General features: G+C 38.4%; 2 protein-coding genes across 3 annotated transcripts in view; one reads left to right on the top strand and one right to left on the bottom strand.

The window, feature by feature from the left end:
• Positions 1–9,911, top strand: part of dnajc17 (DnaJ (Hsp40) homolog, subfamily C, member 17) — a 36,015-nt gene extending 26,104 nt beyond the window's left edge. Inside the window, exon 11 of the mRNA XM_027000286.2 lies at positions 9,452–9,911. Coding sequence (XP_026856087.2) covers positions 9,452–9,577 — 126 coding nt within the window. The 3' untranslated portion in view covers positions 9,578–9,911. The remainder of the gene's footprint in view (positions 1–9,451) is intronic.
• A 4,038-nt stretch (positions 9,912–13,949) lies between these two features.
• gchfr (GTP cyclohydrolase I feedback regulator) lies at positions 13,950–17,176 on the bottom strand. 2 transcript variants are annotated; one of them, XM_027000184.2, is made up of 3 exons: positions 17,031–17,176; positions 15,564–15,658; positions 13,950–14,614 (listed from the first exon to the last, which is right to left on the bottom strand). In XM_027000184.2, exons 1-3 carry the CDS (start codon positions 17,064–17,066, stop codon positions 14,479–14,481), a joined length of 267 nt encoding a protein of 88 aa, XP_026855985.2. In that variant the 5' UTR covers positions 17,067–17,176; the 3' UTR covers positions 13,950–14,478. The 2 variants fall into 2 exon arrangements, with proteins under 2 accessions (XP_026855985.2, XP_026855986.2); XM_027000185.2 differs by having other exon boundaries at positions 15,564–15,655.
• Positions 17,177–17,407: the final 231 nt, after the last annotated feature.

Here is a 17,407-nt window from a genome sequence, read left to right as displayed (position 1 = left end):
TCCAACATCAGATTTAAGCCTTCAGTTTTATCAGAGTGTATGTGTTGATTCAAATATTTGCCTATCACCAGATCTAATACAAGAATAAGAAAATGATGAGTTGTAGTGCAGAAAGTTAGTTCTAATGTGTGTAATGTGACACAACTGTAAAGTGAGAATTTGTTGTGATTGCAACATGTTTACTTGACTGGCTTATATTCTGTATATGGTGTCAGAGCCTGATCATAATTTTGGCTTTGTGGCCACACAAATTATGATAGTAACATGAAGAAAGGTTAGAGTCCTCCCCATTAGGTCATTGAACTTTATTAATTTACATACAGTGTTACCATTGCATTAGTAACTACACACTGTACAAAACACTTAGTAGCACGTTCAAGTTGTATCTGCTTTTTGCCAAATTGAGTTTTGATCTTTTTGACTTTCTATGATAAAAGCTGCTCAAATGTTGGCTCCAAAGACATGAAGGCAGTTAAATCAATTGAGACACTTTATTATTTGCTAAATTAACAGGAAACCACTTTGCACTTGGTATCTACTGGATAGTCCAATGGACTTGAATTTTGTGTTATGGACGAGTCCATGTACATTTAGATTTTGTTGGCTCAAAACATGCAAATGTGTATGGAACAGGAGAAAACGTTTTGTTGTCTTATAAAGTTATTATCGGCACTTCACTAGCAGTGGGAGATAAAGGAGTAAGGACAGAACAGCATTCCTTTTCAACCATGTAAGAGTAAGGGAGGGCAAGTAGTGGGCCAATTTGAGGAATCTTTAAGGTATTGCTCATTTTCCAAGCCCAAATTAACAAAGACCTTAATTAGCCAAATACTTCAAAGATACCTCCCAGCACCTACAAAAATTAATCTATTGTTTCTACTATTGTATCTTCTTCTGTAGCCTCTAATAAGTCAGTTTTGCAAAATAAGCTTTTTTTTAGCTTGATTTTTACCTTGAAATTTTTGTCTATGCAGGGTCCTGGTTCCATACTCCACACCCACACATTTTTACTGTCAGTCAGATAGGACACGACTGAAACCAGCAGATTTTTGAAGTGTTTCTTGTTACAAGACCGGGCTTGTTCGTCTACCAAACATGGAAAACGGAGAAAGAATCTTGTTATACTTGTAGATATTCTGTCCCAGGAAGTGACATCAACGCATATTTTGTGTCCTTGGAAAGGAATTGTGGCTGTCTTATTGTTGATCTTTCAAAGTTTTGATCTGTTAACTGCACAGCATTGTATCTTGATGTGGTTTATTTTAGCAATATTGTCACAGAATCATGCAGAAATGACACCACAGTAACCCATTAATGAATATAAACTAATCTTTTTTACAGCACCGTTTAGGTCACATTCATCATTATACTTTAATGCAAAGATACAAATAAAACAGCACTTCCTGAACATACTGAAAGAACTTTTCATTGAAAAAAAAAATGCATTTCCTTACCTTAAACTAAGAAACCTTTTTACTGAACCTACTGAAGTAGGTTTATGCTTTTTAGTTTTAGATCAGAAAATCTCCACAGGTCATAGTCTTTTCTTGGTTTCAAGTGGTAAGGTCCAAAGTCAGGTGTGACGTTTGACTGTGTGACAGTGTTACTAAGGTGAGGTCTGAAAAGAAGGCGTGTCTGTGTGAGCAGGTGAAGTAATTGCCATTCAATTCTCCCCCCCCTTCCCCCTGTTCCCCTCTTTCTCCAGAGCAACTGGGTTGGAATATTTCCCGTTTCACATTAGATGACGTCACAGTTCAATACTCTAGATCCCATCAGTGTGAACCTGTACCTTAGCTCAGCTCACCTAGTGCTTTCTCTCCTTCCACTACCCCCCCTCATTCTCTGTGAATTTACTTCTCTGCACATGGTCATACTTCTGCAGCAGTTGGGAAGGGTGTATCACATCTTTCTCCCTTGGCTTGAAACAAACTACAAGATGGTTGGTGAGGGTTCACTGATTACTAATCTCAGTGTCATTGTCTGTGTCTGCTGATTTCCTGTGCAGTGTAGGTTTTGCTAAAGCCCTCTCCAGCCAGAAATTCAGCAGTTTCTATCTGAACCAGTGAAGGGACAAGTACAGGCTGGCTGCTGTTGCGCAACTTTTCCAGCTCTCACACCCACACATTGTATATTCTCATCACCATATCTGTCCCCAGCAATAGTGAATGGAATTTAAATGACACTGTTAACCACTACTGTGGGATGTTGTTTTAGATGTTTTATCACTGGTACATTTTAAAGTGTGGTGAGAATAAGAACAGATGTCAAAATGTTTGAGAGAGTTTTTTTTTTCTTTTTCAGTTTTTTAGTATTCTAGAATTTTTTCTTTGTTTTTCAGTACAAATTTGAGGTTCACCAGTAAGTGATGTGTGGTGTTTAAACGAACACTTGCTTCATAAAGGAAATCCAAACATTTAAATGCAGAATTCTTGGTGGATCTAGTTTTAATTTATTCCCCACTGTGGTAGAAGCTACATGACTTTTATTAAAAGTAAATAAAATATGTAGTTTTTACTTGCATGATTCATTCAGTTACAGTCACAGAAAATAAATTAATGTATGTAAACTGATTAAGAATTTGATGCAAGCAGAAAATGCTAGTCTTTTAATCAACTTGCTTCATTATACAACATGTTTATAAACTGGTTTATAAAATGGAGCTATGTCACATGTACTCCCTGCAGTGGTGAACTGATTTCAGTTGGTGTCATAGTTATGCCTCCCTTCAGATTCTTCAAAGACTCTCAGGTCAATCGTGATGACTGCTTAACCATATGAAATTCTTTTAAGATATCAATGAACAATGTAGTGCCATACTGGTTAAAATAGCACAGGTTGGAGCCAGACATCCATCATCTCCTTATCAAACACTGGGCATGCTTTTGCTTAGTTTAATGTTTCTGTGATGACCTAGGTCTGGGACAGAAGGGAGGAACCACTTTGGTCTTCTCAACAACGTAGTACATCAAAAGCTGAAAATGGCATGAAGTGGCCCTTCTGTTCTATCCAGCCTATTTCAGGATGTGGTCCAAGTTTCTTTTAGGGAGTCTTTTGGAGACTGATGGCTGAAACCTCTCTGTGATTGTCTTTTGTCCCAGGAGCTTTCATACTTGTCCAATAAACAATTGTCCTTTCCTTGGCTCCTTCAAACGGAGCAGGTCTCACAGATGTGATCGCTCATGCAAACAAAACAACTTCAGCTCTCGTCATAACATTTATCCTCCAGTGGAACTTCTCATTACAACAGTTATTATTCCTGGTTCTCTGCTCCTTCTTACCTTCCCTCTGTCAAGCTCTGATTTTCCCTCATGTACGTCATCAAGAAATTGATGAGCCTTTCCTTATCTTAGGCCTTGTGACTGTATCAAGCCTGATTTTTCACCAAAAGTCAAGGTGGGCTGCTTTCATGTTCTCTCTGGTATGCCTTTTGGAGTCTGGCTTGATTACTTTGGCCTTTATTTATGATCAGTCTGGATTGTTAACTGAGATCTTTTCCAAGCTCAGGTTGTTGTTGGTTTCTGCAGTCATGTTTGGTACAGCTTTGTCTTGAAAATGCTGGGATGCAAAATCCCAGTTGCTTGGGCAAAGTGTTTCCAGATCCAACTTTGCATTGAGGCTTTTGTGTATACTCATTTGTGTGCTTCTTGTGGATTTAGTTTTAATGGTCTTGTCTGTAAATACAAACAAAACGACAACTACTTTGTCTGCTTGTGTCTGTATCCTCTGCATTCTCTTTGATTTGTTCATGTTGTCTCAACAAGTTAATGTCAAAAGAGCATAGCATGAATTTCTTTTACCATTAGCAATATCCTGAATCATTGTCTAGTCAAATGACAAGCATCCAAATGAAACTCAGATGTGTGAAATGAAACTCAGTCTGTGTATTCCATAATTAAAAGGTAACACTGAGAAATACCTCTTGGCCCTTTGAAGTTACAGCTAAACTGCACAATATTTAGCACGTTTCAGCATCATATCATTCCACATTTTATCATACAGGTTAATGTGAAGACAGTACCTGGTTAATGTGAATTGTACAGTATTTGTGTAATTTCTGCAGATCTGTATCAAGGGAAGTGAGTTAAAACAATTTAATATAACTTTTTCCTTAAAAAAAAGAAAAGAAAAAACAAGGAACAACTATCGTGAATGTATGCATTTGTGTCTCTGATGGTGCAAGATCATGCAACAAATCATGAGTCTGGGATGACTAGAAATATTTACCTACTTCATGGCTGTCAGCAAGGAATCACTTTTCATTATTAACTCAGGTTCCTGATATTATTTATGTTTTCTTGGAGAGTTCTGGCACAGAAGTAAATATTAGTTTGGCAATCTGCATTCCACCCAGTGTTTGTTAAGCACAGCAATGAGATGAGGGTTGATTGTGCTTCTTGAGACAGTTTTGGACATGGTGTTTCTCCATATGCCATCAGAAAATATCAGCTCCCCTCATGGCATACTTTTTTATCAGAATTTATGACTAGGGCACATCAAGTTTCAGTAGGTTAAGTAGTTGTGTTTTGTAGCTGCAACCTTTGTACCGTTGTACAGTGGTTACTCTTGCTGTTCGCATGACTTAAGTTTTGCTTGGTGTATCCTCACTTTATGAATAGTCATTGGTGCTAATTTTGCATGCTCAGCATTAATTAAGTTTGTGGTCTTCGTCTGATCTCTTTTTGAACACCTTTGAAGTATTCACACTTAATATTTGCAATCTTGCTGGAGAGTTTGTTTGAAGAACCCCTCTGTAGTGATAAATACACAGAACTATATCACATTCAAATCCCCAGTTCAAACGTGAAGTACCTATGGAAAAGTTACAGATGTAAGTAGTTGGAAAATGTACCTGCCTATATTAACTGGTATTTTGGGTATATGTCAAGCTCATCCTTCACAGGGGGAAGATTAAAGAGGTAGCGGTTTTAGCTCTGTCTTCCTTGTATTATATTGTTTATTTGCTTTCTTTAAAAGGTCCTTGGATGAAATTTTCAAGCATTCTTGGCACCTTACTGCACATCCATTTCATGCTTCCTTTTTCTTTTCTGCCAGTTTTTTGGCCCTAAAGCACTACTGCCATTACTCCTATTAATGTGTATGTTTGTGCTGGGGTTTTTGTGTGTTTGTGGGGGTATACGTTTGTGTCAGACTGTTAATGTGCATTGAATTGTAGGTGAGGGTCTACTTTAGGCTTAGTTGGTGATTGTTCCCATGAGATCGCAATTCACAGACTGTTGACTGTATCTGTTGGCTTGCTCAGTTTCTCAGCAACGTTCAACCTTGTTCACCACTAGTTTTTGTAAGTTTACAAATGGTTGATATATTTGCCAGCAATTGCAAGTTCCCAAAATCAACTGTGAGGTTAAGGTCTCTTGTTATTTCAATTATTCTGAATAAGCTTAAGTTGCCTAAAGGCACAATTTTTTTTGAAAAGGTCTTTAAAGATCACTATCAGTATCACAGCAATACATTTCTCAGTATTACAGCTGTCATTCTGTAAATTATGTAAAACATTTTCATAAGGTATAGCCTGAGAATAAGAAACATCTTAATATTTTAAGTGCAAATATAATTTGTTAAATCTAACAGTACATTCTTAGCTATTCAAATAAAATGTCAATAATGTTTTAGCACCAGTGCCATCAAACTATTACCAAGTACAGCTAATGGAAAGGGTATAGACTAGGGTGGCAATATGGCTACATTTGGAGATTATAATGTATAAAAAACACTGGTGAACCTTGATGTGATGTGGTCAAGGATTATTCAGAATTACTTTTGTCATTTATTTTTGTTTATTGCATCATGTGAATGCCATAGATCATCACAGAATACTTCTCTCAGATTGGTTAGGATATTCACAATACATTGAAATCAAAGGGTTAATTTGCATATTGCAGGTATAATCAACAGATCTTTAATGGTTTTGAATAGCAAAAGAGCCAGTGTAGTGATGATTAACAGGCCAATTATGATTAACAAAAAAGCCAGTACTGCAGTAATGAACAACAGGCCAATAATGATTATGATTAACAGCAAGAACAAAATACTACAGTAATTATCAACAACCCAATAATGATGGTAATTAAATCATTAATCAGCCTTAGCCTTCACTAAGCAGAGGATCTTTTTCTGTTCTATCCTTACACTGGGCTCTTTATTTACATCATCATATGTTTCAGCATGAGAGAACATGCTTCTGGTAATCTCTGCCTCGCAGGCTTTGGCTTCTGGCTTTGTTTTTCAACAAAATGGAGGAAGTTGGCCTTCTCCTACAAACACGCAATGTGAACATAATATTAGGAAGTTGTGTTTTGAGCCACACAATGAATACCACCACACTCTGAGCTATTAGGTTTCTCTCTTGCCCCTTGGTCCTGTAGAACATTTCATATAGTTTCATTTCTCTCACTGTGGACTTTGATCTGGTTCTGTTTTCAGGCATGTGGGCCTTTTCAAAATTGGTGTTTGTTTGAGTTAGCCAAGACTGGGAGTCCATATCAGTCTCCCTTAATGATCTCAAAAGAAGTATTTCACTGTCATTAATCAAGTCAGCCACATCCTGCTAATAGAAAGGAATAAGTGGAGGTGCTAAAGAGCAGAATCTCTATTTTTCTCATGTTCTTTTTAAAGGGCATGCAATTGTATGTACTTATTCTTTGGTTTTGCATCTTTTGGAAAAGAGATGAGAGCTGTGTAGTTGAAAATGGGGATTTTTTGTTTTCTTCTCATGCTTTGTTGACATAAATATGTCACCACTAGGTCTTCTTTAAGTCGAGTATCTCCAGAGATCATAAAGGTATGTGTAAACTGCTGGCCAATAATGATGGTCCTGATTTACCCTTTAAAAATAACAGCAGTTGCTGTGACAGCATTTCAGCATATGCATGAGAGCACAGCAAGGAGGGGGACATGTTCTGTGAGGATATCTTCAGGTACATGGTTATCTGAAGAAGAAAAATAACTGATGCTCTCACTGATGCTCTTTTGCCTTTCCTCACTGAGGCAAAACGATAAAGCATGTTGAAAGGTGTGCGAGTGTTTATTCTGGCCATCTTCACAAGCCATTGCCCTGTTATCTGAAACCATACTTTTTGCTGCTTTTTGTCTGTCACAGCTCTGGTAAACCCACATTTAAAGCTGTGAGGAGGGCTGAGATTTTATGGGTTCCATTCTATCCTGTGGTAGACTGCGCGACCCAGCCCACTGAAAGCAGTGCTGCTGTCGGGAGATAAGACAGCCTGATAAGGGGTGTGTGTGTGTGGGTGTGTGTGTGTGTTTCTGTGGAAGAAGGATCAGGCCTCAGCGCCTGCTTCCTAAGTCATTAATCTAAACAACCCGTGACCCATGACCCGTGGGCACTTCTATACATGCTTATAGACAGACGCACGCACGTACGTACGTACGTACATACATACATACATACATAATACATACATATCTGAACTGTTCTGGCTGCTACCGGTGCCTGCTATGTTCAGGGTAGCATGTCACTGATTGCTATGCCCAACTCGCTTTACATATGCCCAGTACTGTGTACTGTACTAAATTGCACTGTCTACTCATTTTGTATTTGTCCTGTCCTGTATTTATTATTGTTTATTTAATGTTTATTTAATGACATTTTGCACTATATTGAACTGTTTGCACTTGTGTAGCATGTTGTCTGTTGCACTGTTGTTTTTATGTTGCACCATGGTCCTGGAGGAACATTGTCTCGTTTTTGTTGTGTACTTGTATATAGCTGAAATGACAATAAAACCTCTTGAACTTGAAGTTGAACTCAGCCACAGATGAATGTTGAGCAGCTCATCCACGAAGTGCGTCTCATCTGACATAGGTGCTATAAAGCAGCCCTCAAGCACAAGCATCCTTTCCATATAGAGACACTCGTGACTGCTCAGTTATACACATACTTACTGGTAGTAAGAGCACATACACACACTTTGAACTGTCACAGCCCAGAGCCGACCACACTGTGCACAGCTGCAGAGACACTATACCTTGGCCTCCCATTGTGAGTCAGTGCTGGAGACAGCTGCAGACATCCAGCTCATCCTGCGTTCAGCCATGTCATCTGCCATGGTGCCAAAAAAAAAAAAAGCCCTTAGTGGGTAGGTGTTGACGACTGACATCTGACATCACCGTTCATTAGTCAGCCCCACGATCATGTGTACTCAGCCATATCTCTGTGTTGTGGCTGCTGGCGTTTTCTTTTGGTTTTCTCATCTCAGGTTGCCTGTGTATATGTGATGGCTTTGCTAATTATAGTTTCATTCTGATGCCCGTGGCAAAACCCAAGTTGTCTGCACGTCACGGAACCTTGAGACACACACCACAGCCTTTGTATACTGTCATCACACTTGCACGCACGCACACACAAACAGACACACACACACACACACACACACACACCCCTGCTGCACTATGTCCCTAAGACCTCGCCCCTGTGTTTCTGTCCACAAGAGGGCGGGGTAGAACTATGTTGAGGTATGAAGAACTATGGGAGGGGAAAAAGCAGTTGGGCAGCATGTGCTTTTCTTTTTTGTTCAATTGAAGATGCAACAGTTGTTTATTTACTTAATTGAGCTTGCGTGATATCTGGTGTTTAAGCAGTGGACAAGAGGCTTGAGCTCATATGAGAGGAATGCTAATGGTAGTTTTCTCCTTCCTGCATGTTGCCTTGCACTGAGAGGCCCCCCCCCCCAACTCTTTCTTGCTCGCTCATGCTCTCTCTTACCTTCTCTTCATGTCTTTCCTTTTTCTCTCTTTAGTTTCTCCCTCCCTTACTCGGGTCAATGCTGTAGACCCCAGTCATCTCTTCCAGATGGTTTACGTTAAAGAAACACTTTGTATTTCCCACTCGTGCTCTCTTTGCCTTTACACACACATGTGCGCGCACACAGAGGAAAAAAAACATATTCCTTCCAGCTCACTGTCTTGAGAAGTGGATGCCATTTGGGCCTGCAGATTTAAAAATCTGTAGTGCTTGCATTCCTTCTGCCTGTCTCTCTCTGAATTAACGGTCTTCTTTACTGTATTTGTCCAAGATGCCCCTACTGGTACCTGACACTAATAGACACTAATTTGTCTAATAGAGGTTTCTTTTTAATCTTGTGAAACAATTTCCTCTTGCTTTGACACTTGAATGCTTGATGTTAGTCCAAAATGGAAACGGAGCCATGAGCATTCTGACCTGCACTAATTCTTTCTATAGAACTCCCCCACCCCCACTTGGGTTTTTAACCTAAATGAGAACACATTGCTGAGAAGCTGATGTTTTATAGCATTGATGATTCAGCTGTACATCTGCATTTGTATTGGTAGATACAGCAGTAATCATATTACTACTGAAAAAGGCATCAAATCTCACATTCACAGGTTTTGGAATAGACATTTACTCGTGTGTGTGTGTGTGTGTGTGTGTGTGTGTGTGTGTACATGTACACAGTACTCTCTGAGCAGTGAACGGGATTACGAGAGCCTGGTGCTGATGCGCATGAGGCAGGCTGCGGAGCGACAGAGGCTCATCGAGCAGATGCAGAGAGAGGATGAAGAGGAAACAGTGAAGACATAACTGCCATCCATGGCCAGCCACCCCTCCCTCATTCACCCTTCATTCCCGCTCTTCAGTCCCCATGTTTACCCTCACAATAATTTAAATGCTCACAAACCAATAAAGTGTTTTCTTTGGAAAAAACTGGCAGACTCAGAGTGTAACTTCGGGTGCTCCTCGGCTCTTTCAGATGGGGATGCGGCACAGCAGGGAAAATATTCCCATTAAGAAAACATGTCTGGGAATGACTTCAGATGGCAAACAGCCCAAAACTGCTGACAACATCTTGCTGTCGAAATTGTTCTTGTCCAGTATTGAAGCCAATCGGCATGCTCTACAGCCAGTCGCATGATCTTGGGTGACAGGGTAAGATAAACACTGAGGGCTTTATGGTAACTGTGCTGGTTGAGGTGATGAAAGGTGAGAGGAGACTGCAGTCTCTCTGCAGAAAATCTGGTGCGCATGTGTGCTCTTCAGACTTTGTGTATTTGAGGTTGTAGTCCAAATTGCTGGGTACACACTTCAAATTCTAAGGCCAGGGTTTGAGATGAAAGGTTGTTTTTGGACACCAGCCTTGTTTTCTTATATCATGCAGTTAGCAAATATTAGAGCATGGGTATAACCCTATTTAACCAAAAATAACCAATAGCCAGTATAGTCAGAATTGTATTAAGTTGCATATTTTCATCATTGTCTTTACTTGCCTTGCCCTATCTTATAAGTATTTTTTATAGTTGTAAAAGTAGAGTGTAGTCATGCAGTCAGCCACTCTACACCACATACATCACTGGTATCTGGTCAATTTCTGAGCACAATCCTCAGTATTTGCTCAATATTTGGGCAATGCACCTGGGTGGACAGCTCTTTGCCTTAAACTTTACCTTTCCTTGTATTATTGTTAGCGTTTTTGAAGTTTGCATGTTCCAATTCAGTCTCTGTTAAAATTGTACCCCCTACCACAAGAATGTTTTCCTAACATCCAGAAAACAGAAGTATTATGTTGTCTTAATATGTCATGTCTCTGTGGCCTGTTTATTACTGTCAATGTGTCATTTAGAAGGAAAGTACCTTATCCAAAACTCCAGTAATCTATTTCTTCATTATGTAACATCCATCTTGGAGCCATCCCTTGGTTGCTCTGTTTTGTTGTGCAGTACAAAGTTCGAATCACATGGTTCTATTTACTTGCTCAGTTCTTTTAGATGCCTGGAAAGAAGCTTTCCAATTACAACACAGGAAACCCAGTTACGGCCCTGGCCCCTCCAGAAACACACATCCTGACGGTGTGATCAGCCAGGGCAGCACGTGCTGCATGCTAAGGAAGAGGAATCCCGCAAACAATTTTTGGTCACAGACCACCAGCTCCATGTGTCCATTTCCATAGTAATCACTTGCATTCTTTCTGCATTCATTAGCCCTGTCTTTCTCGCTTTTTTGTTCCTCTACAGATCTATTCAGCAAGTCATCAGTGCCTCAGAGAGTAAGAGACAGAACCCTCCAGAAAATCCTCCAGGCAAATTACTCTGTGAAAAATTACCTAGCATTTTGATATTTGTGGAACAAACTGGAGGCCAAGTCACGTTGCATGTACAAATTTGGATCTAAGTGTAGAGAGCTCTGGTTAAAGACCTGGCTAAGATACAACTGGGAATGTCTAATGGTACTACCCACTGACTGTGGTTCAGGCTTAAAGCAAGTGAGCTCTATTGCTCTTCTAAAATTACAAGTCTGGTGAGCTATTCACCATGAGTAAACACTAACTCCCTAAACATACTCTATAAACATATATCTTTGTGTTCTGTCAGGCAACAAGTCTCTTGTCTGAGTTCCTGTCTTCGTATATTTACTGAAAATGTCTTCATCAGTGGAATGAGAACTGCTCTTGAGGCTATTTGCCTGATTGGATGTCAATTGAATGTGTTCACACTCCAAACCAAGCAAAGCTAATGGGAGCATGTCGTTGGCTGTCTGTTTGTACTTGACTATTTATGCATGTACTGTTCCACCACACCTGATATAATCAGCCCATTTTCAACTCTTTCCTTGGTTCAGTCAGGTTTATTGAAGATTGGAAAATATTAGTGCAGAGGCTTTCCAGTACTAGAAAAATGCTGATTTATGACTTCACTTATCTTAGGACTAACTGCTGGAGTGATTGTTTTATTAGGTACCCTTTCTCCATAACTGTATCAATCCCATTGGTGGTGCCTTACAAGTGCTAAGGTTGAACTCTTCTATTTACCATAATTTTGTTTTACCTTCCCACAATAGGTCTGATCTACTTTGGCTACTTACCAGTTCATTTATGTTGAGCTTGGCCATCCCATCCAATTATTCAGACACATTCTCATTGTTAGGCCTACTATCAGTATATGGGGCATATTTCTTCAGTCTCACAGTTAATGAATCGTAACTCTGTTTTTAACCACTGTGACTTACATGGACAACTTTTAGACTGAATTGGACATTTATGGAAGGATTGGAGTGAGGACAACTTTCTCTCCAGACCAAATCTCCTTTAGGATTAACTCTTGTCTGGCTTGTCTGGCTTTGGCTGTACTTTTGGTCTCTCTGCTAGAATTTTGTTACTCAACAGGGATGTAGCTGGCATTGATGACATACTTAAGAGAAACTCTTGGTAGCTCTTCAGCGATGCATGCTGTAGTCTTGGAGACAAATAAAATATGGGATCTCTTGGAATAGGACTGATTTAATCCGTGTCAATAGCTGCAATAATCCAGGAATAAAATACTGTATTCAAGCATAATGTGGTCTTTCATTTGCCATAGTATACTCTGATGTGGAAAATTCTCAAAGAATTTACAGGTAAATCAAATTGAATGTCAGCTATATATTTTCTAAGTAAAATGTTCAAGTAAGTGATGGGCAGCTATGTAACTTAATATCTTATTATTTTCAGTATTATTATTATTATTATTATTATTAATAATAATAATAATAATAATAATAATAATAATATTGATATAGTGCCTTTCTCAAACCCAAGGATGCTTTACAGACAGAACTCAGCTTTTACAGTCAAGTCACACACACTCTGATGACTCATGTTGTAGTTACTATACAGTTGTCATAAAAATGAAGAATAAACACTACTGCTCTTTTACTATAGCATCATCCCTGAATACAAAGTATAACAATTCCTTGCACTCCAAGGACAATAAACAGATTGAACTCTGTCTCAGATGGAAAACATGTGAAAATCTAGGCTTTGTCTGCAGATCATGGCAGTGGGCCAAGCAGGGGCACTTCCATGATATTTTAGTCCTTGTACAGTGATTGAGGACAGTTGTATAAATCAGTCATAATTTGGTTAGCTGGTATAACAGGTTTTCAAGAATTTCTCTGCATTTCTTCAGAACAGTCTTTGGTGTACTGCCTAAATTACTCTACTAGAATTTGATTCACATTAACATGCATTAAAGTGAACAGTACAAAGCATGTGAATAAAGTTTTATTATGAACATATGCTAAACCATAAAATAGTCTGCAATTAGTCATGTAACATCTATTGTGTACACCTGATGTGATGCACACACAACAACACTCCATTGTCTGCTTTTCTGGATGCCCCCCAGTTAAGCATAATCACATGGGAGGGAGAGGTGTTACACTAAATATCAGCACGAAGCTACAGGCTGATGGTGTAATAATGCTTTTATACAACTGTTCCTCAAGTGCTATTTATTAGGTAACAGTAATAAGCAACAACAGATTATGATTTAGTTTTTTATTTAATAATTTATTTGGTATTGCCAACACAAATAGTTCCACAACTGGACTGGTGCCAAGCAACATATAAACATTTCCTGCACACTAGTTTACTTGTTTGCGTAGGTCTTTGTTACCGCAGGCCAGCTATTTTGCATCATGTAGCTACATTTATCTGTATGTTTCCACCATAGACATTTAATGAAACTAAAGCAGAATGATATAGTTCAGTACCAGAACTCCTGGAATGTTTCTTGTCCAATCCATGCACTTGGTTAGAAATAACTCTTATAATGAACAATGTACTTCTCGGGACCTCTCTCTGACCATTCTGAACGTCTGCACTTAGCATGATTTAGCAGTGGTACCACGTATTTGGTTAAGATTTAAAAATAAAAAAAAAGAAAAGGGGAGAACAGGCAAGAATTAACTTACAAGAAATTGGTATTTATCAAACCACCAGTATTTCAATAAATATTCAAAATGTCCATAAACTGACCTGTTTTAACTACTTAAGACAACTCTGGGACAAGAAAATAGGCTTTGAAATGAGATTTAGTCTATCAACAAATATTCTATGATTCTATGATACTGGAACTAAACTGTTTTATAAATGGATACCCCCCCCCCCCCCCCTAAAAAAACCAAAAACACTCCAGCAAAATGTCATCTGAGATTTTGTACAGTGTAAACATTTATTTAAGACATGAAACATTACCAACAGATATAGTTATATTAATAAAAGTATTTCAAACAATTGAGACAAATTAGCAGTTTTAGTTACAAAACTATTGCACGTTATAAAAAAACAAACAAACCTTGAGCTATACTTGTTAATATAATTGATATACCTTGATATAGTTGTTTATACTCATTTGCCTTGCATGGATCACAGGTATCTCATACTCATTCCTGAGAAGGATTATAGATTACACACCATGGAATTATCTAATAACTTCACCTAGTAATGTCAACAATTGTACATTTTTACAGAATAAGTGCTATGAAGACTGATCGGTTTGATGCAGACAGATGTAAAAGAATGTCTTCAAATCCCATTCTGATTCTTTTTGAATACTGCTTAAACCACATTCACAGCTTTTAAGTGTTTATATAGTGTTTATAAAATATTTATATTCTGTACTGACTTTGTATCACAAGTGTTGTACCGCTTGCTGGTCTACAGAGTATCATTAGAGACCAGTGGTATCTTTGTGGAGGCACCACACCAATGTCTGACCAACACCTGTCATGGTCACAACTCTGTAGCCGAGCTTCTCCAGTTTGTCCAGGACCAATCGAGGAGGTTCCTCTACATTGTACTCTGAACTGCAAGACACACAGAGAGACTTACTAAAGTGATTTCATATTAGTACTGAGGAAAGATGAACAAAAAATAAACTTTTTCTCAAAATTTCCAAGTGTTCTATAATTCCCCAGGCCTGAATACTAACTATCATTTTTGAACAATGCAACTTTTGCTTTGCCACATCAATTGTCATTGACTGGTACTATGGGACAGAAAAAAGGTTTAATAGCAGATGTATGGTGTATGTATGCCATTCACAGAAATTTAAACCTTTCTGGTGAAAATGAGCACTTTTGTGTTTGCTCTTCTTAGAAGGCTAATCTCATAACTTCTATCAGTAATATGGAGGCTGGCCAGTCCTGCATTGTTGAAAAGAGCGAAGTCAAAAACAACACATTTTGGATCACCATGAGACAATAATATGCTTATTTCCTTAAGCTCAAACACCACAGAAGTGCAAGCTAATATGGATGGGCCTATTAACACTGTTGAATTAGTAGTTGTTTTTCTGCTCTGTTAGTTATGTTACTTAGTCAGACATGAACAGTACATGCATACAAATAAAAAAAAACTGTTTATACATGTTCTTCAATTGGGTAGGAGTTTGGAATAGCATTTATTAATTCTATGAGTAAATAACAAAGCACTTTTGTAAGTCACTCTAGATAAAGAGAAAATGTATGTATAAATGTATGCAGTTTGGATATATAAAAGGTACACCATTTCATTTTTTCCTGGTAATAGCATCAGGTGACATTGTTTAAAGAAGAACCTGTTTTTCAGATACTTCGTCATAACATACATCTATAACAAATTCATCCATTTAGCATCATGTGGAGCAGCTCATAAACTGTTTCTACTGTTTTGTTGTTTTTCAGTAGTAAGACTAACTACACAGGCATTTGATACAATTTGACAGAAACACAAGACAAACTCAAATGTTAGCTGTGCAACTTTCGGGATACGCACAAGTTATTGCCCAGCATGGTGGTCTTCCTGGCTTCCAAAAAGTTCATGAGGGCAGGATCAGAATACTCGTCTCCCACTGTGGTGGGCCCTGTCTCCTGAAAACAAACAGAGTTTGTCCACTGTCGCTGCTTCATTTATTACTAAGATGTGACAAACAGAAAAGAATGGGTTTTGGGGTGGGGTCAGTGTCAATGAATCTTATCAAAAGGTAAGAGCATCTAGAAATAGAAACATCAGCAGGAGTTTCCACTCATATCAACAGGTGAAGTAGATGTTAGTGCACTGGGTTTGTAAATTATTTTGATGTTAGTGTGCATAATACAGTGAGCAAGTGACTGGAATACATTTAGCTATTAGTGTGCACAGTATCCACAAACTGTACACATAGCTGTGATTAGTTGTTAGCATGCATAATACCCACAAACACAGCGTTAAGACAGACTTGCAGTTACCAGATTAAAAGATCATCACATGGTATTCTTATGCTGAAATGTCACAAGAAACATCCTAAATCAGGACCAGAAAGCACTAAATCAGAATTATACATCACTTCTTACTGTATCTTTTTAAAATCCCCAACCAACTTGGACACTGTCAAATTCACACAAGCCATGAATGCATTATAATTACTGGTGATAGAATGACTATAAAGTACAACATAGATGACATGTATACCTTCTGTTATAGCCTACACAACACAAGCAGAATTACCCTGGTGCACAGCACCCCTTTAATTTGGTGTGATCATATTAATTTTACTATCAATAAGTCTGTCTGTCTCTCTCAGACTCCCAGCCAAACACACCACCAAGGCAAAGTACTTTCTTTCTGCCTGTTGGTCACACAATGCCACAATATGTTGAATGTTTAAAACACATTCTTAAGTAAATATATACTAATGGCTGGTTATTTAAGATGCTTAACTGACAATTTAGAATTTGCTGACATATTGTAATATTGCTAAAAACGAATGCCCACACACAATGAGACACAAACACAGCTGGCTTGTTGTAGGTCAAAGATCTTTATGGCGCTGTTTTTCCCCAAAACAATTTGATTGTATGAACTCTGGCTTGCATGATTAACAGTTGCCAGTTCAATTAATTTGTTAACAAGCAGTCTACATACATTCGACAGTTTATGATCACATTACCAGTTTCAAAGATAAAATGTCGACAGGCTATAAACAAGAAGAATGCAGTAACAAATACAACGATGAACATGTGGTTTTACTTATCTCAGTACAATCTTAGCGCTAAGCTATTTGCAAATTTTTGTACAACTATTGCAGGTAATTATCTACATCAAAACACCCATGTAATACTAGAGTGACACTAATGCTTTAATAAATCCTAATGCTGTAATCTACAGGCTACTAAACTACCATTTGCCTTTGGAACAACTGTTGGGCATGTTAGATGCCTTATTCGAAGAATACAGTTTTTCAGGTAGAATAAAAATACACACCAGTCGGATCTGTGTGCTGATGAGAATGTAAGGCATCCTGGGCTATTGACGATGACCTACAAATTGACAGAATCTCCAGACGATTGCAGTTATTGTTGTGCCGAAGAAGCGACAGCCCCGTTACCCAGTTCACACTTCCTCACAGCTCCCAGTGGAATGCGGAAACAACATTCAAGGAGTTGGACCAATCAGAGTCCTTGAGAGCGCCCCTCCTTAAGCACACCTTACTCTAGCGTAAGAAAGCTGTACTCGTGGCGTTTTAATGCCAAACTCAAGGAACAATATGGATTGCCAGTAACAATGTATATTAAATTTATCATGCACAACAGCTTACCTAGAATGCTACAACAACTTTGATCATGAAAAGAAAAAAACAA

This window comes from Electrophorus electricus, chromosome 13 (assembly GCF_013358815.1).
Source record: "Electrophorus electricus isolate fEleEle1 chromosome 13, fEleEle1.pri, whole genome shotgun sequence".
Taxonomy (NCBI): Eukaryota; Metazoa; Chordata; class Actinopteri; order Gymnotiformes; family Gymnotidae; genus Electrophorus; species Electrophorus electricus.
The sequence above is the reverse complement of the archived record's forward strand: the minus strand, read 5'-3'. Positions and strand labels throughout refer to the sequence as shown.